Source organism: Eriocheir sinensis, chromosome 54 (assembly GCF_024679095.1).
Source record: "Eriocheir sinensis breed Jianghai 21 chromosome 54, ASM2467909v1, whole genome shotgun sequence".
In the NCBI taxonomy this organism is placed as follows: Eukaryota; Metazoa; Arthropoda; class Malacostraca; order Decapoda; family Varunidae; genus Eriocheir; species Eriocheir sinensis.
Window position 1 is genome coordinate 9,558,810 of NC_066562.1, and position 25,000 is coordinate 9,583,809.

Genomic DNA, 25,000 nt, shown 5'->3' on the forward strand with positions numbered 1-25,000 from the left:
CACACACAAGGTTTTCAGGTTGACTTAAATAAACAAAAGAAAAAGTCAAAACACAACAAGAAAAAGTTACAAAATATACGTCAAAATTAAGACATCCTTCACTATTATGCTTATTATTACTATTATTATTATTATTATTATTATTATTATTATTATTATTATTATTATTATTATTATCATTATTATTATTATTATTATTATTAATAGTAGTAGTAGTAGTAGTAGTAGTAGTAGTAGTAGTAGTGGTGGTGGTAGTAGAAGTATTGTCACCAGGGTTGTATTTAGGATCTAGAAACGTATTATCACAACCCAATAACCTTAATAGGCCGTGAATACGTGATATGAACGTGAATCGGACGGGATCACGCCTAATGTTTTCCGTACGCTACATATTAACTCTAGTAATGACACATATTGAAATTGTCTTGTCCCCGGCCAGGGCTATTCTTGTTGTTGTTAACAAAAAAAAAGCTATTCAAGATCAAGGTCCATTCATAAAACAACGAGCGCTATATCCCACAATGGCCAGGCCTAACTATGTCTATGAATTACCATTATTATAGACCTACTACAAGTACTAAGAATAATATTAAAGTTTGGCTGATAATAAATATTTTCTTTTAGTCCCGCTGAGTGAAAGAAAACTGGTCGAGTAAGTTTTCATGGTGCTCTATGCTGATGGCGTGAGTGAAATTCCCCACGGCCTGATCACGAGTTGGACACGCAACCGCCAGCAAGTACCCTCCCGATTAGAGGAAGACGCAATAGTTAATCTCTGGGTACTGCCGGGGCCTAAAACTCAATAGCCAATCTCTGGGTACCGGGGCCTTCACACACCACACACTCCATCCCACAGGCTCAAGAGGGGGCAGTAAGTAACCACTCCTTGTCAGCGGAAAACCCCCGGCCGGAGCGGGGTCCGAGCCTCTGCCTGCCACGCCGCGAAGCCTTGCAGCACAGCGCTTTAACCGACTGAGCTATCGGAGTTGTGTGTGTGTGTGTGTGTGTGTGTGTGTGTGTGTGTGTGTGTGTGTGTGTGTGTGTGTTCTCGCATTAAGTGTTCCGCAGCGTGTCTACAGATTTACTTTCCGTGGACACACTTTAACATGTGCATATCTCTCTCTCTCTCTCTCTCTCTCTCTCTCTCTCTCACACACACACACACACACACACACACCACCCACACACACATTACACGCATTACACGTGACGAAGAGGAAGGGGGGAAGGGGTAAGGGCGGCTGCCAACACCTCCCACCATATGGCGCATGCAGATGTTGTGATTTTAATATCATAACTATTTATATCATTACTACTACTACTACTACTACTACTACTACTAATAATAATAATAATAATAATAATAATAATAATAATAATAATAATAATAATAATAATAATAATAATAATAATAACAATAATAATAATAATAATAATAATAATAATAATAATAATAATAATAATAATAATAATAATGCTACTACTACTACTACTACTACTACTACTTCTATTACTACTACAACTACTATTACTATTATTACTACTACTACTACTATTTCTACTACTACAACAACAACTACTACTACTACTACTACTACTACTACTGGTAACAATAATAATAATAATGATAATAATAATAATAATAATAATAATAATAATAATAATAATAATAATAATAATAATAATAATAATAATAATAATAATAATAATAATAATAATAATAATAATTACAGTATTAAGACCAAGAGTAAGAAGGACAAAGACAACACGAACAAGAAAAAATGAAAACAAAAAAAATAAAGGAAAAAGATATACATACATACATACATACATACACAGACTAGCAGGCCACCAGACGGACAGACAGGCATACAGGACACCCAGAAGACAGACTCACTCATGTCTCCAAGCTTATCCAACACAAGGCACCCAGGACACACACACACATATATATATAAAGCACACGAATTTACAGTCTAGTGAGCACTCAGTGAATATCTCGATTACACACACACACACACACACACACACACACACAGATAGCTTGTGATCCTAGTCTGAGAGAGAGAGAGAGAGAGAGAGAACATATTAAAGATATAATTGTACTTCTTGCATAATCTTAAATTACCTCACAATACGAATAAACTAAATGTGTGTGTGTGTGTGTGTGTGTGTGTGTGTGTGTGTGTGTGTGTGTGTGTGTGTGTGTGTGTGTGTGTGTGTTCCCGCAGGCAGGGACTCACAAACAAACAAACAAACATATGTACGCTGTCGGACTCTTGACTGACTTATGACAAAGAGTAAATGAATGGAGGACCTTTTGAAGTGGGGGTAGGTGTGTGTGTGTCTGTGTGTGTGTGTGTGTGGGTGTGTGGGTGTGTGGGTGTGTGTGTGTGCATTATGTGTGGCAGTTTGCATAAATTGGTCCGGTTGTGTGTGTCTGAGCTGAGCCGTATTTGTACAACGGGAATGTGTGTGTGTGTGTGTGTGTGTGTGTGTGTGTGTGTGTGTGTGTGTGTGTGTGTGTTTACTGGGCTGCCAGGCGGTTTGAAAAGAGGTGAGCGTGGTGAAGGAAGAGATGGAGGAGGAGAAGGAGAAGGAGGAGGGTGAAGAGGCTGGGGGATGTGGAGGAGGTGGGTGGAAAGACAGGAGAAGTGGAGGAGGAGGAGGAGGGTGCCGGGCATGGGTGTGCTGGGGCAAGGAGTCGGGGCAGGTCTGGGGCAGGGCAGAGGCCCCTGGCGGGGGGCGGGGCGGGGCGGGCAGTGTGTGTCGGGTGGCGGCGGCGGCGGCAGTGCAGGCCGAGGCCCGCGTGGTGCAGGAGGTGACCGTCGCCGCGCGTGTGGTTCGCGTGCTCACTGGTGCTCAGGCCGCCGCGCCGCGCCGCGCCGCCGCAGGGCCGCAGCGCGTCAGGAGGCACGCCAGGCACAGTGCCGCGGGAGGCGTGGGCGTGGCGCGCAGACCCACGCGTGGAGGCTGCCGTGTGCGGGCGGGCGCGGGTGCATGCATGGCGGGCGAGGGGCTGCCGAGGGTGTCGGCGGCCCGGCACACATGAGGGCGGCCCCGAGGGCGGCCCCCCCGCAGCCAGCACGCCGGCCAGGCAGGGCGGGGAGGCGGGCCACGGCGGCCACAGCCCCGCCGTGGCCCGCCTCGTGTGGCCCATCGTGGCGGTGCTGCTGGTGGTGGCCATCGCCGGCCCGGCGCTCACCTGCTACCTGCTCGTCAAGGTACGTGTGTGTGTGTGTGTGTGTGTGTGTGTGTGTGTGTGTGTGTGTGTGTGTGTGCCCGCGCGGGTCACGCCAAGGTCGCCGTGGCTGCCTGTCTGCCACACAAGACGCGCCGTGCAGGGTCAAGGACCAAGGCGATGCCACACCACGGGCGGGGCGGCGGGAGGAGGAGGAGGAGGAGGAGGAGGAGGAGGGGTGCGCCAGGCCGCCTCGCTGCCTCCCTGTCATCTAATAAACTTCCCTCATGAGCGAGTCTTCAGCACAACGTTACGCTCACCCGCCCACACACACACACACACACACACACACACACACACCACTGTTACCACATCCTGCCCACCACCCGCCCACTCACCTTCCACAACCACCCACGCCCCCACCCACGCCCCCGACACCAGTAGCACCTCCTGCCGCCCACGCCAACACCCATTACCTAACCCCCTCCCTTCCCCCTGTCACCCCCATTCCGTTACACCCAATTTGTACGCCCCCGCACTTCACCCCCTCCCCCCCCTGGACAATAGCTTAGCACAGACCTGGTGTGATGACTACCCCAGAGCCCTGAAGAAGAGGAGGAGGAGGAGGAGGAGGAGGAGGAGGAGGAGGAGGAGGAAGAAAGAATGAGAAGACAGACGTGTAACAACAGTGAAGTAAACAGAAGGGGGAGGAAAAAATAATCTCTCTCTCTCTCTCTCTCTCTCTCTCTCTCTCTCTCTCTCTCTCTCTCTCTCAGTAACAACAAATATTATCTTCTTCCTCTTTTATTTTCCTCCTTCCTCAATTCCCTTCTTCAACGTCCTCATCTTCCTTATCCTTCAACCTCCACCTCCTCCTCCTCCTCCTCTTCCATTTCCTCCTCCATATCTTCCTTCTGTTTCTCCTTTCCCTTCTTTAAACACACACACACACACACACACACACACACACACACATTTGGTAAGGCTTTGCTAGGGGTTGTGTTAGTATGTCCATGGGTAGTTTTGTAAGCCTGGTGGTTGTTTGACAAGGCTTCTAAGACACACATTTGGTAAGGCTTTCGTAGGGGCTGTGTTAGTATGTCCATGGGTAGTTTTATAAGCCTGGTGGTAGTTTGACAAAGCTTTTGCACCATGGACGTGACACAACACTCCTGGGAACCCGACCTTCTTAAACACAAACACACATACACACACATTTGATAAGGCTTTCGTAGAGGTCGTGCATAGACGTAAAATAACACTCATGGGAACTCAATCAGTCTACGTTGTGGCCTTATGACAGGAGGAGGAGGAGAAGGAAGAAAGAAAAGGAGGAAAGAGAAGGAGGAGGAGGAGAGAGAAAGGAGAACAAACGGAAGAGGAGGAGAAAGAAGAGGTAGACAGGAGGAGGAGGAGGAGGAGAGAGAAAGGAGAACAAACGGAAGAGGAGGAGGAAGAAGAGGTAGACAGGAGAAGGAGGAGGAAAGAAGAGGAGGAGAGAGGAAGAAGAACAAATGGAAGAGGAGTAGGAGAAAGAGGAAGACGAACAAGAAGAAGAGGTAGAGGAGTAAGAGAAAGAGGAAGGCGAACAAGAGGAAGAGAAGGAGAAAGAGGAAGAGGAGGAGGAGGCTCGTATGTTCCTAACGCGTGTTTCTGAGGTCCTTTGCTTACTCTGTCCACACAATGTCCCCGCAGCTTGGCGTTGGGGTGATAGGTTTATGGTGTGCAAATACTCCTTAGTTATACAAGCATACATGGACACGAATGAGATACAGTGTTAAAGTCTTTATATAGAATTGAATGCCTGGGCTATTACGTTATTTGTTTATAGTGAAATGACTGTAATGTTACGTTCTTTATGTATAATAGAATGGCGTTTTGACGGTGAAGGAAGCAGCTCAAAGGCAAGAGTAAATAAGAAAAGCCCCCGAGGTAGAAATGAGTGGACTGTTAAGTTCTTTAATATAATAGAATGCTTTACTAGTACGTTCTTAATATATGACAGAAGGCTAAGTAATGCACAGACAGAAAAATGCTGGGTTTAAGATAGAGATAGGAAGCGAGCACCATGGTTTTAGGAACAGACGAGGGTTGGTGATATTCAAATGACAAGAACAAACAAGTACGTGGTCATATCATGCGCATAACTGGGAACATATGGACAGCAGAAGCAACAGATATAGAAAGCGAGGAACATGGATCAAGAAACAGACAAGGGTTGGTGATATTCAAATGACAAGAACAAACAAGAACGTGGTCATATCATGCGCATAGCTCGAAACATATGGACAGCAAAAGCAACAGATATGGAAAACGAGGAACATGGATCAAGAAAGACAAGGGTTGGGGATATTCAAATGACAAGAACAAGCATGAACGTGGTCATATCATGCGCATAACAGGGAACATATGGACAGCTTAACAACGATATAGAAAGCGAGGTACATGGATTAAGAAACAGACAATGATTGGTGATATTCAAATGACAAGAACAAGCAAGAACGTGGTCATGTCATGCGCATAGCTGGGAACATATGGACAGCAAAACAACGATATAGAAAGCGAGGAACATGGATCCAGAAACAGACAATGACTGGTGATATTCAAATGACAAGAACAAAAGCAAGAACGTGGTCATGTCATGCGCATCGCTGAGCATATGAACAACAAAACTAACAGAAAGAGGAAGCCAGCAACCCATATCAGGAAATAAACAATACTGGAGAAACTAACACCGATGATAAACAAGAAAATAACCTTAGGCAAGTCATATAATGCGTGGACCTGATAACAGCTGGACAACTTTAGTAACAGAGTGGCGGTCATGAAATTGGATAGGTTAGGAGGCAGAGACCAAGGTGGGGAGATGAAAGTAAAGAGAGAGAGAGAGAGAAAGAAGGATGAGAGCGAAAGAAAGATGAGAGGAAGGAAAGGAAATACTGAGAGAAAGATAAGAAGGAAATAGGAGAGAGACATAACACATGACACATAACACATAGAAGTAGAAAGGGGAAAAAGGGAAGGGAAAAGAGGAAATGGAAATGAAGAAGTGGAAAAGAAAGAAAAATAAGAACATGGGATATTATAAAAAGCAAAGAGAATAAGAACAAGAAGAGGAAGGAGAAAAGAGAGCGAAGAGGAGAAAGAAAAGAAAGAAATTAGGAAAAATACTTGAAGATAAAAAAAAAGGAAGAAAAATGTAGATAAATGAAGAGAGATGGAAGGAGAGGAAGAGAGGAAAGGAAGACTGACTAATAGAAAGATGAAGAAAAAGAAGAAAGGAGAGGAAGAAAGGAAGAGAAGACAGACTAAACAAAAGATGAAGAAAAGAAAGAAAAGAAAGAAAAGGCAGAAAAATGTAGATAAAAGAAGACATATGAGAGGAAAAGGAGGAAAAGAAAGCAAGAATAACTGGATAAAAGATGAAGAAAAGAATAAGAGACAGAAAATGTAGATAGAAGAAGGAAGATGAAAGGGAATGGAGGAAAAGAAACCAAGAATGACTAGAAGAAAGATGAAGAAAAGAAGAAAAAATGAAAAGAAGAGAAGATTATGAATATGAGCGAAAGTTAGTGATAAGAATGAAGAAATTAGAAAGATCACACACACACACACACACACACACACACACACACACACACACACACACACACACACACAAACAAACAAACATCTCTCCAACTCTCTCTCTCTCTCAGCTATAAACACGTATAAAATAAACACAGAATTATACACATAAAAAAATCGTGTTTGTATACCCAGCTGAGAGAGAGAGAGAGAGAGAGATTGACTGGCTTATACTGGTTCGCTAAGGAAAATAAAGGAGAGTCGTAAGAGAAAGGGAAGGGAGGAAAGAGATGGGAGAGAGACAGTCGCAAGAAGGGAAGGGAGGAAAGAGATGGGAGGGAGACAGTCGTAAGAAGGGAAGGGAGGAGCTCGAAATAAACGCTAAAAGAAACCCAAAAAAGAAAAAAAGAACAGAAATAGTAACATGAAACAACCACAAAAAATGAAAGTAAATACCTGGAGGAAGGGAAACAAATGGCCGACTTACCTGGGGCTTAGAGGAGAGAAATGAGGCACACAAATAAGAAGAAAAAAAAATGAAAAAAATGAAGGAAAGGAGCAGAGAAATATAACTAGCAACGGGGACAAAATGGAAGAGGGAGAATGGGGTTGAGGAAAAGGGAGGAGATGATACAATGTGAAGAGGAAGATGAGAGAAAGAGAACTAGCAACAGGAAAAATGGAAGAGGAGAATGGGGTTGAGGAAAAGGGGGAGGAGATGATACAATGTGAAGAGGGAAGAGGGAGAAGAAGAACTAGCAACGGAGGAAAAATGGAAGAGGAGAATAGGAGGTTGAGGAAAAGGGGGAGGAGATGATACAATGTGAAGAGGAAGAGGGAGGAAAAGAACTAGCAACGGAGGAAAAAATGGACGAGGGAGAATGGGGTTGATGAAATGGGGGAGGAGATGATACAATGTGAAGAGGGAAGATGGATAGATAGAACTAGCAACGGAGGAAAAATGGAAGAGGGATAATGGGGTTGTGGAAAAGGGGGAGGAGAGGATACAATGAAGAGGAAGAGGAGGAAAAGAACTAGCAACAGGAAAAAATGGACGAGGGAGAATGGGGTTGAGGAAAAGGAGGAGATACAATGTGAAAGAGGAAGAGGGAAAAGACCTAGCAACAGGAAAAATGGAAGAGGGAGAATGGGGTTGAGGAAAAGGGGGAGGAGATGATACAATGTGAAGAGGGAAGAGGGAGGAAAAGAAGAGAGAAGGGCAGGGAGATGACGTCACTCACACGTTATGAGGTCTGTAACACTTGCTCTTCCTTTACAATTAGCATTTTTCATCAAAACTGTGACAACTACACTGGCAACATTTCACACTCATGTACCTCAGTTTGTATTTGTATTTGTTTGATTGCAATGAATGGCAGTAAGATGGGTTTTGCATTAGGTCCCACCTGCTAGGGCCGGAAGGAAAGGAGAAAAAATACAACAGAAGACATGGTAAAAATAGAACACGGAAGACAAAACAAAACAAAAAGAAAATACAAGAATAAAAAAACAGACCTAATACACAAATGCCTCTAGGGAAAGATATATATGCTGGCTTAACCTACTCAGCTAAGGAAAATAAAGAGAAAGGAAAAAAAAATTAAAAGGGGATGGAGGGAGGGAGAATAAATGGGTGGATTACTCTAGTCTGGTAAAGGAAATAAGGAAGAAAGAAAAAATAATAGATGTCTGGTCTGGTAAGGAAGAGAAGAAAGAAGGAAAAAATAATAGATGTCTAGTTTGGTAAGGGAGAGAAAGGAGAAAAATAATAGATGTCTAGTCTGGTTAGGGAAAGAAGCAAGAAGGAAAAAAATAATAGATGTCTAGTCTGGTTAGGGAAAGAAGCAAGAAGGAAAAAAATAATAGATGTCTAGTCTGGTTAGGGAAAGAAGGAAGAAGGAAAAAAAATAATAGATGTCTAGTTTGGTAAAGGGAGAAAGGAGAAAATAATAGATGTCTAGTTTGGTTAGGAAAGAAGGAAGAAGGAAAAAATAAATGTCAAGTTTGGTAAGAGAGAAAGGAAAATAATAGATGTCTAGTCTGGTTAGGGAAAGAAGGAAGAAGGAAAAAAATAATAGATGTCTAGTCTGGTTAGGGAAAGAAGCAAGAAGGAAAAAAATAATAGATGTCTAGTCTGGATTTGGGAAGAAAGAGAAGGAAGAAGGAAAAAATAATAGATGTCTAGTTTGGTTGGGAAAGAAGGAAGAATGAAAAAAATAATAGATGTCAAGTTTGGTAAGGGAAAGAAGGAAGAAAAAAAATAAAAGATGTCTAGTCTGGTAAGGGAAAGAAGAAAGAAGGAAAAAATAATAGATGTCTAGTTTGGTTGGGAAGAAGGAAGAAGGAAAAAAAAAATAATAGATGTCTAGTCTGGTTAGGGAAAGAAAAGGAAAAAAATAATAGATGTCTAGTTTGGTTAGGAAAGAAGGAAGAAGGAAAAATAATAGATGTCTAGTCTGGTAAAGGAAAGGAGAAAAGGAAAAAATATAGATGTAGTTGGTTGGGAAAGGAAGGAAAAAATAATAGATGTCTAGTCTGGTTAGGGAAAGAAGGAAGGAAAAATAATAGATGTCTAGTTTGGTTAGGAAAGAAGGAAAAATAATAATGATATCTAGTCTGGTTAGGGAAAGAAGCAAGAAGGAAAAAAATATAACATGTCTAGTCTGGTTGAGAGGAAGGAAAGAAGGAAGAAGGAAAAAAATACATGTCTAGTCTGGTTGATTTAGGGAAAGAAGGAAGAAGGAAAAAAAATAATAGATGTCTAGTCTGGTTAGGAAATAAGGAAGAAGGAAAAAAATAATAGATGTCTAGTCTGGATTTAGGAAATAAGGAAGAAGGAAAATAATAGATGTCTAGTTTGGTTAGGGAAAGAAGGAAGGAAAAAATAATACATGTCTAGTTTGGTTAGGGAAAAGGAAGGAAAAAATAATACATATCTAGTCTGGTAAGGGAAAGAAGGAAGAAGGAAAAAATAATAGATGTCTAGTTTGGTTGGGAAAGAAGGAAGGAAAAAATAATATCTAGTTTGGTTAGGGAAAGAAGGAAAAAATAATACATGTCTAGTTTGGTTAGGGAAAGAAGGAAGGAAAAAAATAATACATGTCTAGTCTGGTAAGGAAAATAAAGAAAGGGAAAAAAATTAAAAGATGAACAGGGGATGGAGGGAGGGATGAAGTTATAGCTCGATTACTCTACACAGCTAAGGACAATAAACAAAGGAAAAAAACAAAAGATGAAACTGGGATGGAGGGACGGAGGAATATATAGCTGGATTTCTCTACTCAGCTAAGGAAAATAAAGAAAGGAAAAAATTATAAAGTTGAACAGGGGATGGAGGGAGGGAGGAATATATGGCTCGATTACTCTACTCAGTTAAGGAAAATAAAAAAAGGAAAAAAATGAAGACGAACAGGGGATGGAGGGAGAGAGGAATATATAGCTCGATTACTCTAGTCTGCCAAGGAAATAAAGATGGAGGAAAAAATGTAAGAGAGTAGAGATGGGAATTGAGAGAATATATCATTTTCTTACATTATTATACTTTGGAAAATAATGAGGAAGGAAAAAAGTGAGAGAAAAAGTGAGGGAAAGGAGACATAAAGAGAAGAAAAGGAGGTGGGAAGAAGAATAAGAAAGAAAGATGAAAACTAAGAAGAACAAAATGAGAATGAGAAATGAGGGTAAGAAAATGAAGCACTGAAGGAGTTTAAAATAGCGATAGGAAAAAATAATAAAGAAGAGAACAAGAACAGAAAAGGAAGCAAAAAATAAAGTCAAGAAGAACAATGGAAAGAAGAAGAAGAACAAGAACAAGACGAAGAAGAAGATGAAAAGCAAACTAATGATAAAAGTTGGAAAAATTAATACGAGAAAGGAAAAATGAAAAATAAAGAAAAAAATTATACTACTACTACTACTACGACAACTACTACTACTACTTCTACTACTACTACTACTACTTCTACAACTACTACTACTACTACTACTACTACTACTACTACTACTACTACTTCTACTTCAACAAACAAAAACTCACTTTCCTATATTTTGCTGCAGTTGACAACTTAATCAAGGAAGTGAGGAGGAGGAGGAGGAGGAGGAGGAGGAGGAGGAGGAGGAGGAGTAGCATAAAAGGTGAAAGGGGAAGTAAATGAGTGCTTAGGGGAGGATGGGAGGAAGGAGGAAGAGGGGAGGAAGAGATAAGGAGTGAGGAGTGAGGTGAGTGGGGCGTGGGAGCATAGTTGAGGAGGGATGACTGGGAGTGTATGGGAAGAAGGCAGCTATACAGGGTCCTTAATTAACTAAGCTCCCCACCCACCTAATCCATGTACAGCTGGAGTTACCTGGGAGAAAGTTATAATTAACCTGTACCGTACCGATTTTCACACCTGTCTGCCACTTCCTCAGAAATTATCAAATGCTCACTCCTCCTCCTCCTCCTCCTCCTTCTCCTACTACTATATCTCTACTACTACACGACTACTTCTATTCACAAAAAGTAGTGAGAAGGATCGGAAGGAAAAGGAAAAGAGAAGCAGGAAGAAGGAAGGACAAAGAAGAGGAAGGAGAATAAATACAAAATACAGAAAATAGAGAGAAAAGAAAAATGAGAAAAAGAAATTAAGAAAAAGACAGAAAGAAAACTAACAGTAGAGGAAAAATGAAGAAAAAATAGCCAATAATAATAATAATAATAATAATGACGTAATAATAATAATAACAATATCACCACCACCACCACCATATAACAACAACATAACAACTAACAACAACAACAACAACAACAACAACAACTTTCACTACCAGGGCGCGTCAATGCAAGCGAGACAACATCAGGACAGAGTAACTGGTAATCACAGGTGTGGACTCCTAATTAAAAGTGTGGCCAGGTGACTCATAATCACCCTCATTATAGTTTTACCTGAGTTTACCATTCAAATCTTACCTGGTACTTCTTTTGATTAGAGGTGTCTATCTCTCTTTCTCCTCTATCTATCTGTATCTGTTTATCTCTACCATTCATATCTTTCCATAATTTCTGGAGCTTCTTATGATTAGGTCTATCTCTCTATCTATCTATCTGTTTGTCTATCTCTATCTTTCTGAAACTATCAACTATCCTTCTTTCTATCCTTCCTTCCTACTAAACTATACTTCTCCTTGTTCTTTCCTTTTTCTTTTCTTTCAACTTAAGCTACATTTCTCATGTATTTTTTCTACCCTCTTTTCTCTTGTCCTTCCTTCTACTCTTGATATTTTTTTTCTCTCCGCTCGACAATACATTTTCATAACTTCAAACTCTGCATTCGTCTGTTTAATTTATACTTTTTCATTGTTATTTCATTTATACTTTCAACACCTTCTTCAAACTCATTACATAATCTAACTTAATTTATACTTTTTCATTGTTAGCCTTTCATTTATACTAACACCTATCTATCATTATCTATTTCTCTCTCTATTCCCTGATTCAACTCTAGTAAATGGTGTTGGATCTTATGTAACTTATTTGGGGATCGAGACTAAGACCAGCTATAACTTGTCCAAGTGCTGTATGATTACTCAACCCACTTGACCTTGTGTGTAACCAACAAAATAAGTGTGTGTGTTTGTGTTTTGGAAATCAGGGGAATTGGTGTGGCAGAGTGTGTGTGTGTGTGTGGGTGTGGGTGTGTGGGTGTGGGTGTGTGTGTGTGTATGTGTGTGTGTGTGTGTGTGTGTGTGTTCTTATAAATGTTTATCCGATCCACCTTCATTGTCGATGTGTGTGTTAATGATAATAATAACGTGTGTGTGTGTGTGTGTGTGTGTGTGTGTGTGTGTGTGTGTGTGTGTGTGTGTGTGTGTGTGTGTTGCTATCTTACCAAGTTTCGTCCCCTACCTGTTTTTTATAGGAGTAAGTCAAAGAAGGAAGTGAAATGTGTGTGTGTGTGTGTGTGTTTGCTCTCTTACAATTTATCCTACAATTTTTTTATATAGAGATGAAGTCAAGAGGTAGTGTGTGTGTGTGTGTGTGTGTGTGTGTGTGTGTGTGTGTGTGTGTGTGTGTGTGTGTGTGTGTGTGTGTGTGTTTGCTCTTACTGGTCGTCCCTCTTTTTTTTATAGGAGTAAGTCAAGAAGGTGTGTGTGTGTGTGTGTGTGTGTGTGTGTGTGTGTGTGTGTGTGTGTGTGTGTGTGTGTGTGTGTGTGTGTGTGTGTGTGTGTGTGTCTCTTACAAATTTATCCTACCTACCTGTTTTTTTTTGCATAAAGGGAGTAGAGTCAAGGAAGAAGAGTAATGTGTGTGTGTGTGTGTGTGTGTGTGTGTGTGTACAGGTGGGCAGCATACCTGTTGTTTTTGATAACATGATAAGTGAGGAACACACATCTGATAAGTGAGAGAACGACACCACATGAACATTAACATGATTTATCCTCCTCCCTCTTCCTCCTCCTCCATCCTCCTCATTATCATCATCATCCTTTGTCTCAAAAAAAAAAAATTCCTAACCTCATGATCTTTATTTTCTTTTTCATTTCTTTCTTTATTTATTTATTTCTCTTCCTCTCCTCCTCTCTTGTTATTATTATCCATTATTATATTATTATTATTATTATTATTATTATTATTATTAATGTACTACTACTACTAACATCATCATCACTCCCATCATCTCTCTCTCTCTCTCTCTCTCTCTCTCTTTCTTCCTCCTATCACTCCTCCTCCTCCTCTTCTTCCACATCCTTCTTCCTCTTCCACAGCAAATACTAAAAAATAAAATAATATTCTACAGTATACTAAATTTACAACGTCTCTCTCTCTCTCTCTGCCAAAACGATCCAACACTCTTTAACAGTACCCATATAGTCATCTTATAGGGGTTGGCTACTATGTGCCATTAGTGTTACCTGGGTTTATCTGTTTAGAGTATGTTTTGTGGGTATATTTATTTACTACTACTATAACCATCATCATCATCATCATCTCTCTCTCTCTTCTTCAAAAAAATCAGCGTCTCTCTCTCTCTCTCTCTCTCTCTAAAACGATCAACCTCTTTAACAGTACCCATACTAGTCATCTTATAGGGGGTTAAAGTACATATATATTACACATTAGTAGCCTGGGTTTTATCTGTTTAGTATGTTTATTGGGTATATTTATTTGAGTGTGTGTGTTCGTCTGTTAAAGTATGTGTTTTTAAGAAAGATTATAAAAGGAAGAAAATTGGAATCATCAGTTCGTATATTTTGTTAGCTTGGATCGAATGTGTGTGTGTGTGTGTGTGTGTGTGTGTGTGTGTGTGTGTGTGTGTGTGTGTGTGTGTGTGTGTGTGCTTTTGCACACACACACACCAACCAGACAAGACACACCTTAATATCAAACCAGACACACATACACACACAGGCCTAACCACAGACAACGAAGACACACGAAAAAAAAAAAAAAAAAAAGGACCTACAGAACGCTTTATTTGGGGAAACTGAACACAGGGACTCGATCTGCCTCCCTTCCTCAGCGTTCCTACCTGACACTGAATTAACTCTCACCTGTTTGAAAAGGTAAGGGGAGAGTAAGAGTGCACACAAGTGTTGAAAGTGGTGATGAAGGGTGAGGAGGAGGGTGAAGAGGTGGTGTGTTAAGTGAGAGTTCTGTGCGAGGAGGGAGAGAAGGAGGAGGAGGAGAAGGAGGAAGGAGGAGGAGGAGGAGGAGGAGGAGGAGGAGGAGGAGGAGGAGTACTTAGAGAGAGTTGCAAGAAGTAGCCACGCCGATCTGTACCTCTCTTCAACCTCCACTTCATTTTAAGTTCATCTTTTCATATTCCACTTTTCTATCAATGCCTCTCTCTCTCTCTCTCTCTCTCTCTCTATCCTTACTGAATCATTTTTTTATTTTTTCTTTCGTATTTTCCTTTCTATCCATTCTCTCTCTCTCTCTCTCTCTCTCTCTCTCTCTCTCTCTTCCATCCTACTAAATCATTTTTCAGATTTTCTTTCCCTTTCTCTCTCTCTCTCTCTCTCTTACAGAAAAAACAAATAGACAAAAAATTAGTATGAGACACCTCAGCTGTTTTGTGAGGAGAGAGAGAGAGAGATGCTGATTAATGTCTCTCGAAAATTAGAGACTGAAAAAAACAAAGAAATAGTAAAAAATTGTTACAAGACAACACCTCAGCTGTTTTGTGAGAGAGAGAGAGAGAGATGCTGATTATGTCTACATCACTTGCCCCCACCACACCTCTTCCCACAATCTCTCACTCTCATCTTCCTCAAATCTCTCTCTTGTCCTTTCCTTTCCCACATACTTCACACTTATTCTCGCGCTTCCTCCTTCTCCTCCCTATCCTCTCCTTCCTCCTCCTTCTCTATATCTTTTCTCTTCTAATCATTGTCTCCTTTCTCTTATATATTCGTCATTTTCCTCCTTCTTTGCTTTCCTAATTGTCTCTTGTTCCTTCTTTTCCTTCAACCTTCCTTTCCTATTATCTTCCTCCTCTCTTCCTTAGTCAGCCACTTTCTTTGTTTTTCTTCATGATGTTTCTTCCTTATTTACATTTTTTATTGGCAATATCTTACTTTTCTTCCTCGCCCTCTTAATTTTACCAGTCATTCCTTATTTTCTACATTTTTTGTTATATTATCTTACTTTTCTTCCTCACCTCTCTTAATTTGTCATTCCTTCCTTCATTCATTTCATTTCTATTTTTCTTGTTTATTTCAGCCTTCCTTTGTTTTCTTCCTATTATCTCTTCTTTATTTTCATTTTCTTTATTATTATCTTCCTTCTCTTTTTCCTTTTTCCTTTCCTTCCCTTCATATCACTTTTTAGTTTCTTATACTTCTTCCCTTTCTTTCCATCTCCCCTCAAATTCCTCCTCTCTTGCTCTTCCTTTCTTCCTCCTCCTCATCTTCATTCATTTCCTTCTCTCCTTCATTCATTAACTCCCTTTCCTCCTCCTTTCTCTTTCATTCCTTTCTTCCGTATTCCTCCTCCTCCTCTTCTTCCTCCTCTCTTAATTCTCCCTCATTGCTCCTCCACGCCCTTTTCTCTTTACCCTGAGGCGATGAGGAGGAGAGGAGGAGGAGGAGGGAAGAAAGGAGGTTGACCTTCGTAGAGACCCAGCCAATATGTGGGCGAGACAAACAGTTGGGAGGAGGAGGAGGAGGAGGAGGAGGATCATGATGATGAAAGCGATGATAAAAGAGTAAAAATGGAAAACGAAGAAGAGAAGGAAAAGAAGATAAAGAAGAAAAGAAGATAATGATGAAAATAGCAAAGTAAAGAAGAAGAAAAAGAAGAAGAAGAAGAAGAAGAATAGTAGAAAAAGAAAAGAAGATGATGATGAAGAAGAAGAAGAGCTGGACGAAGATGAGCAAATAATGAAAAGAAAAAAAAAAATAAAAAAAAAGACTTGAGAAGGATTACTAATAAGAATGAAGTGGAAAGCTGAGGCATGAACACCATCTCTCTCTCTCTCTCTCTCTCTCTCTCTCTCTCTCTCTCTCTCTCTCTCTCTCTCTCTATAACACTCAAATGCACACACTCAAAGCACTTCAAGATCGTGTGTGTGTGTGTGTGTGTGTGTGTGTGTGTGTGTGTGTGTGTGTCGCGTGTCGAGTGAGGGAAAGGCCACTGTCCGTCCGTCTCGAGTTACAAAGGAAAGAAAGGAAAAAAAAAACTAACGTTCTGCCTCGCCTCAAGTTGTTTTCGTTTTTGCGCGGTAGATTCGTGTAGCGCGGTGATTCGCTAAGCGCGGTTATTCATATACGCGGTTATTCACTATTCGTGGTTATTCACTATCCGCGGTTATTCACTATTCACGGTTATTCACTAATCGCGTTTATTCGCTACTCGCGGTTATTCACTATTTGGGGTGATTCGCTATGCCCGGTTATTCACAATTCGCGGTTATTCACTATTCGCGGTTATTCACTATTCGCGGTTATTCACTATTCGCGGCAATTCGCTATGCGCGGTTATTCACAATTCGCGGTTATTCACTAATCGCGTATTCGCTCGCGGTTATTCACAATCGCGGTGATTTGATATTTCTCTGGTGCTCTGCTATATGTGGTCATTCGCTATACGCGGTGATTCCCATTCGCGGTGATTCGCTATACGCGGTAACTCGCTATACGCGGTGATGCCTCGGTAGGGTTAACGCACAAGACGACGCAGAGGAGATCTTTCACGCTACTTTTACGCGCTCGCTGGATATTTTAGACGTGTAGTGACACCGTCAAGTGCTTTTTTGTGTCGTTTTTTGTTTTGTTTTATTTTTCCTTACTGCAGAGAGAGAATAAGGAATGCGATAAAGATGAAGGTAAAGAATGAAAACGAAAAAAAAAAATAGTAGGAAGGAAAAAACGAAGGAGAGAGAGAGAGAGAGAGAGAGAGAGAGAGAGAGAGAAGAGAGAGAGACCCCTGGAGAGAGAGAGTTGATCATTCTTTGTTTACATTAATCAGAACAAGCGCTTATCATAGTTGATATTAAATTTGAAAAGGAAGTGACGGTCGAGCTGGCGAGGAATCAATCGTGTTGCTGGACCACTGATGGTGAACTTATTCCATTCTGCTTTCTGTTGACAGTCTGAATTTAACATCATCTGAGTTTTACGCCATTGTTCCTCGTACTTTTGAAATGTCATCGATCATAAACAATGTTGATCTGTCTACATTCGTGAAACCATTAAGTATTTTAAAACATTCGATCGGTTTCCTCCAAATGAAAACGTTTCTCACACACACACACATTGAGGGTAACACACACAGTTGTTGCACACACACACACACACAGGTGGTGTGTACACACACACACACACACACACACACACACACAATGGCTTCACGATTATTCTTAGAGCACGCTAAACATATAGTCTCCTTTTTCTCTCCCTGAGGTGTTGACGTTCGATCTTGGGCACTGCAACATTTCTTTTCTTTGTTTTTGTTTTCTATTTTTTTTCCTATTGGCTTTTTGTTTTGCTCTTTTTTCCATCTTTGTTTTCTTTCTTTCCCATTTTAATTTTTGTTGCTTTTTTTTTTTATTTCTATTTTTTTTTTCGTTGTTTTTTCCTATTTTATTCCTATTTCAATTTTTGTTTTGTTTTTTCTGTTTTATTTGCTATTTCTATTTTTTTCGTTTTTCCTATTTTATTCCTATTTCTATTTTTTATGTCTTCCTTTTCTATTTGTTGTTCTTTATGTATTTATCTTTTCTCTATCAGTTTCTTATTTTCTTGCTGCTTTTCTTATATTCCTGTTTTTTTCACGTTTTATTCTTCCTTTTATATTTTCATCTGCTGTTATCTTCTACTTTCTGCTTTATCATCCTGCTCCTCTATCTCATACACTAGCTCATATTTACCGTTCATTCCTTTGTTTTTTATCACATCAACCACCACCACCATCATTTTTCTTTTTCTACTACTGCAAATCCTTATTCTTCCCTTTTTATATTTTCATTCGCTGTTATCTTCTATTTTCTGCTTTATCATCCTGCTCCCTCTATCTCAAACACTATCTCATATTTACCGTTCATTCCTTTGTTTTTTATCACATCAACCACCACCACCATCATTTTTTTCTTTTTCTCTACTGCAAACCCTTTATTTACCAGACCTGTTTTAACCTAACCTGTTTTACTGAACCTCTGTTTACCGGCGGTGCTGATAAGGGCGGCGGCGGCGGCGGGAAAGAGATCGGCTGGAGGGTGCAGACTTGGGCGCGCCAGAAGGGAGATATGTTAGTCAGTCCATCCACCCCTTGCGCCTCGGTGTTAAGATGCCCCTCGCAGCCTCTCCCTCACCTTGCTTCGGGTCACGCCAGAGGAGCATCACTGTACTCAGATCATCGCATTTAGGTGCAGATTTGGGCGCGCCAGAAGGAGATATGTTAGTCAGTCCATCCACCTCTTGTGCCTCGATGTTAAGATGCCCTGCAGCCTCCTCACCTTCACTTCGGGTCACGCCAAAGGAATAGCCAGAGTCTGGCCACCTTCACCACCAGCGTCATTATTGCAAACATGCTGATACAATTGTGTGTTCTGGGTATCGTCCGGTCTTGAAGCACCCAGAGCCACGAAAAACACCATTGTATCACCATCAATTTGAACTTCGCCCTGCTCTTTTGATAACAACACGGCGCCTGTGATGAAGGTGGCCACTCTCCACGCTATGGTCCTGGGTCACGCTGGTAGGAGTTGGTCTGTTGAAGGGGAAGGGTTATTCAGTGTTTAAGGTTGGGGATACTACTACATTTTTTTTTTTATGTGCTGCCTCTAGCACCGGTAGGCTCTATTGAGGGTCGTGTTGGACAGCCCCAGCCTGTTAAGCGCAGACGAATTTATTTTAAGTATCTGCCGCAGTATATAACCCTTGCTTGGCTTGCGGTGGATGAGTGGTCAGCATGCAGGAGCGGTTTCCTGGGAGACCTGGGTTTCTATCCCGCTCGTCTCTACAAGCTGACAGTGTTTAGTCACCGCCGAGAGGCCTAAGACTACCCACATGCTGTCCTGAAGACCAATAAAATTACTTATAAATTGTTTGCCTGCGACAATAACGGACAGTGGCCGACCACAAGAATCCATCAAGACTGCCTACGGACACAATGGGGCTAATTTTTTTGTAAAAAAATCGACGACAACGACCAGCATAACATTAGCATTGCCGGAGATAATTTTTGCGGGTGCCTTAATGACGAAAACAAGGAAAAAAGTACGAAAAATAAACATATGCATAAAAAACGAAGGATAATTTTGGCCTGTCATGATAGGAGTGTGAAATTCGAGAGGAAGAGTGAGGAGACAAGTTAGCATGAGCCTATCACCTTGGTACACTTTTCCACCACACTTGTAACCACTGCACGATCTCCCTCACTGATTGATCCCCTGATGCTGGTGGTGGTGGTGGTGGTGGTGAAGATGATGGTGGTGGTGATAATGATGGTGAAGCTGATGTTCTCTCTCTCTCTCTCTGACGTGGATTAGAATATATTTACACACACACACACACACGCCAGGCTGGTAACACTGACTGGTTCACTCATCAAACTCGTAAACAAAGTGTGTGTGTGTGTGTGTGTGTGTGTGTGTGTGAGACCATCCCATCCTGTCCACCCAGCTGTCGTGAGCTTGTGATCTCTCATTGGTTGGCTGAGTTATGACGTAAGGATGAAGCGATGTGATTGGCTGAGACGGGGTAGGATAGTGACGTCATCAATTTCTCGTCTTGTGATTGGTTCCTGAGTTTAAGGAAGAAAGTAGATGTCTGTGATGCTTCCTTGTTGAGAGAGAGAGAGAGAGGAGAGAGTATTATTACGTCAACAAGCTATCACATTCCTATACTATCACTGGCACCAATGAGAGAGAGAGAGAGAGAGAGAGAGAGAGAGAGAGAGAGAGAGAGAGAGAGAGATGAACAACAGATTAAACTGCTTGATGAAGGTTAAAAATCTCTCTCTCTCTCTCTCTCTCTCTCTCTTCAGCCATTTGTATTGACATGCTCTTCCTGCCTCCTTCCTTTCGCTATCGGTCACTCAATCTGTGTTCGTCCGTGTCCGTCTGTCCGCACCTGTCCCTGGCTTTGACTCTATTGCTTGCACCGCGTCGTATCATGGCTGCCGGATTACTGAGGGTCGTGTTTGCCGGATAATCGGGGCTACTATACCATACACTCGACTTCCTCTATATCTGAGTCCCCGTTCACACTGTGCCGACTCGGGGCCACGACAACTCCGCGACTCAGGGCACACGAGGTCTTGCAGGTGTGAAATGAGGATGTGAAAGGGTCGCACATGGTCGGAAGGTCTGGACACGATCGTCGGATGCTGAGTCGGGACAGTGTGAAGGGAGCATAAAAGTCGCTGGGTTGTCGTGGCACAGAGTCGGCACAGTGTGAAGGGGGCTTAAAACTTATATACCTCTTATAGTCTGACTCAACTTATTTAGTCCGTTTTGAGAGGGGTCCGCACTGGGTATTACCTCTCCACAGCCCTGCCAAACCTACTCCTTGAAGATGAAAATGCCGTTTGTATTAGGCTTTTCTTCTAAAATACACTTGTTGACATTGTATGATTATAGATAAGTTCCTTCTTTTGACTATGGAGCACACGAGAGCGAGTCGGAGTGCCTGACATCACGGGTGGAAGTGAGGGAAGAAGAAGAAGTGACATGGTGTTCTTGACTACTGCCCACTGACAACATCGGAGAGCAACGTTGTCAAGTGTTATGGAATGTATACAGTTCATTGCTACTATTCTAAAACACGACACATTCATAGCACTATATAGCCTTTTATTCAACATATACAGAAGACTCATTACACAGTTCCAAATAATAAATAGCTGACATATGACTGATGTATCGGGGTGATGTGGCAACGTTGGGGAGAGGCTCATGGCACCACCTCAACGAACTTTATATTTGTGTTGGATATCTGTATGGGTTTAAAACTATACTCTCTCTCTCTCTCTCTCTCTCTCTCTCTCATGAAGTAAGGAAGGTAAAGAGACACATGAGGGTATTAAGAGGAAGAGTTTGGGTAAATGACTTGAAAGAAAATATACACCATCTCTCTCTCTCTCTCTTCTCTCCCTACGGGTACACTTTTTATGGCCTTTTCTCGCTAATTTCTTTATTTTCTTTGGTTTTATTCTCTCTCTCTCTCTCTCTCTCTCTCTCTCTCTCTCTCTCTCTCTCTCTCTCTCTCTCTCTCTCTCTCTCTCTCTCCTCCGATCCTCCTCCACCTTATTTGAACTTTCTCCTCTCATTTTGGTTTCATTTTATCTTTTTTTTTCTTTTTTCTTCTTCTTTATCTTCTTTTCCTTTCTCTTCTTCATTTTCTTCTTGTCTGTTTCACGAACCAAATCTTTTTCTTTTCTTTTTCTTTTCTCATCTCCTTGTTCTGCTTTTTTATTTCTATTTTCTTTTTCTTTTTCCATTTTCATTTTTCACTTTAAATTGATCTATTTTTTTTTTGTTATGTTTTAATCTCATTCTTGTTTTCCTTCCTTTGTTTTCCTTTATCTCGCTTCTCCTTTGCCCACTTCTCTCTTCCTTTCTTCCTCCTCTTCTATCATGCATCTAATTTTGTCTTCTTTTCTGTTTCCTTTCCACCTTCATCTTTGCTCCATTTCATGTCTTCCTTCCTTCGTTTCTCTCTTCCTTTCTTCCTCCTCTCTTACATACTTTTAATTTTATTTTGTTTCCTTCATTTTCATCTTTCATTTCATTTCTCTTCCTTATTTCGTTTCTCTCTTCCTTTCTTCCTCCTCTTTTCTTTCATGCTTTCAATCCTGCCTTCTTTTATTTTCCTTCATCTTCATCTTTCTTCATATTTTCTCGTTTCTCTCTTTCCACTTTCTCTCTTCCTCCTCCTCCTCCTCCTCCTTTTTCTCTTTCCTTTTGTTTCCTTCACTCTTTCATCTCTGTTCCACTTCCTTTGTCCTCCTCCTCTCCTTTATCTCGCCTCTTTCCCTCATCTCCTCTTCCATTCTTCTCTCTTCAGGTAAGGTCAGGTGAGGTCAAGTAAGGGCATGTCAGGTCAGTCACCCAGGTAACCGTATGAGAGGATGACTTCACTTCGTTCTTTTTTACGTTTTTGTTTCGTTTTTTTACGAGAATTGTGATGAGTCCGTCCTCTCTCTCTCTCTCTCTCTCTCTCTCTCTCTCTCTCTCTCTCTCTCTCTCTCTCTCAAAATCTCACACACACACACACACACACACACACACACACACACACACACACACACACACACACACACACACACACACACTTCACTTTCTTCTCCTCCTCCCTCCTCCCTTTCCTCCCTCCTTCCTTACTACATTATGCTATCTCATTTCTCCTCATCCTTCCTCCCTCTTTTTCTCCATCCATTCATATATTTTCCTCCATTATAAAATTCTCTCCTCAAAAGCAATAAGGAAGGAGGGAGGGAAGGAGGGAAGGAAGGAGAGATATGGAGGGTAGCGAAGAAGGGAGGGAGTAAAGAAGGGAGAAGGAAGGAAGGAAGGAAGGAAGGAAGGAAGGAAGGAAGGAAGGATCAAAAGAAGGAAAGGAGGAAGGAAGGAAGGAATTAAGAAGAAGGAAAATGAAAGGACAGAATGAATGAAGGAAGGAAGGAAGATGAAAGGAAGGAAGAGAAGGAAGAAGGGAAGGAAGGAAGGAAGGAATAGAGAAAAAAGGAAGGATTTGGAGGTAACTGACTGAGAAAATAAACATAATCCTCTCTCTCTCTCTCTCTCTCTCTCTCGGAAGGAGGAAAAGGAGGAGGTAAACAGAAGGTGGAGGAAAGTAAAAAATAAAATAAACACACCGTAAATATCTCTCTCTCTCTCTCTCTCTCTCAGGCTATTACTGGTCTGTTTGTGTAAAGACTGTTATGGGTGAAGAGGAGGAGGAGGAGGAGGAGAAGAAGAAGAAGAAGAAGAAGAAAAAGAAGAAGAAGAAGAAGAAGAAGAACAACAACAGAGGAGGAGGAGGAGGAGGACAAAAACGATAACAAAGAAGAAGAAGAAGAAGAAGAAGAAGGAGGAGATTCAGCATGAGAGCTATTAACCAGTAAACAATTCAGCTTTAAACATCGCAAGCTCCCATTTCAAAGCCTATTAATGTTGGGTCTAATTTATGTTACACTCTCTCTCTCTCTCTCTCTCTGTTTTTTTTTCATTCTTCTTTTTTCTTCTTTTTTTCAACTTATTCTGATTTTTCTTTATTTCCTTTTTCATCTTTTTTTATCATTCCATTTCTTGCTTCTTCCTTTTCTTTTGTTTCTTTTCCTTCTTTCTTCCTACCAACTTTTTTCTTCTGTCCATCTTCATCATTTTGTTTTATCTATTTATCTCTCTCTCTCTCTCTCTTCTCTCTCTCTCTCTCTCTCTCTCTCTGCTTCTTTTCTTGCTTTTGCTTGTTTTTCCTTTCCACCCATTTCTCCTCTTTTAATTTTCATTCTTTACCTCCTCTCTCTCTCTCTCTCTCTCTCTCTCTCTCTCAAGCAAACAAGAAAACAACAACAAAAAATAACTCGCTTACGTTGGCAGAGTACAACAGCCAATCAGCGTTCACCTCTCTCCTGATTGGTTCGTTTCAATATCACGTTTGTTGTTGAAGTTTTTTTTTTATTTCCTTTTTTTTGTCAATATATTAGTTAAGGGTGTGTTTGGTAAGGTGTTTGTGTGTGTGTGTGTGTGTGTGTGTGTGTGTGTGTGTGTGTCGGCAGTAAACTGTTTTCTAGTGGTGGTGGTGGTGGTGGTGATGGTGGTGGTGTGTTGCCATGTAAACTGTTGTGACCATCTCCCTTAGGTCAACAAGCAGTGTAGGCAGGTCAACGGGGTCACTGTCCAGGGGCGTTCCACTTACACAACACATATATACACACTCACACACTAACACAAGAAGCACCAGGAAACACTTTATCATAGTCTTTAACTTCATCTCATCTGTCTGGCTGTTACGGGTTTTATATTGCACACATTATTTTAGCTCAGTATGCCTCCCTGTCTATAGGAAATAATGATGATAACGAATGGACTAGGAATGGGTAATGATAAAGATAAATGTAGAAAGAAAGAAGAAGAAAGGTCAATATACAGTTCCAACCCTAATTTTAGCTGTCTGTCTACTCAGTCCATAGAAAATAACGATAAAAACAACTGGAATATAATAGGGATGGGCAATGATATAGATAAAAGGAGAAAGAAAGAAGAAGAAAGGTTAATTACAGTTCCAACCTATTTTTTAGCTCAGCCTGTCTACTCGTCCATAGAAAATAATGATAAAAACAACTGAATATAATAGGATGGGCAATGATATAGATAAAAGGAGAAAGAAAGAAGAAAGATTAATATACAGTTCCAACCCTATTTTAGCCCAGTCTGTCTACTCAATCCATAGAAAATAATGATAAAAACAACTTGAATATAACAGGGATGGGCAAAACTAAAGATTAAAAGGAGAAAGACTGAAGAAGAAAGGTTTTACAGTCCCCACCTTACACCCATACATATATAGTGACTGTTTGAACGTATACTGTGAGTGCCATACCGTACAGAGTGACTTATTAGGTTAGTTTAATAATGTGTCATTCAAAGCGTGATTGGTATAGAAGTGTGGGTGTTATGAAGCAAAAAGTAGAGTGTAAATTGTATAACGTATATTGACTTAAAACGAGAAAAAAAGTTAAGTGTAAGTGTTATAACGTAGAAAAATGCATGACTGGTTAAAACGCAAAAGTGTGTCTGTTACTAACGAATAAGAAGCGCACTAAAACGGCGT

The 25,000-nt window shown here is 40.9% G+C and overlaps 1 protein-coding gene across 1 annotated transcript in view; it reads left to right on the forward strand.

Annotated features, from left to right (window-relative positions):
* Positions 1–2,682: 2,682 nt before the first annotated feature.
* The window catches only part of LOC126983470 (uncharacterized), a 51,333-nt gene continuing 29,015 nt past the window's right edge, over positions 2,683–25,000 (forward strand). The window contains 2 exon segments of the mRNA XM_050836169.1: positions 2,683–2,696; positions 2,867–3,224. Coding sequence (XP_050692126.1) covers positions 2,683–2,696; positions 2,867–3,224 — 372 coding nt within the window.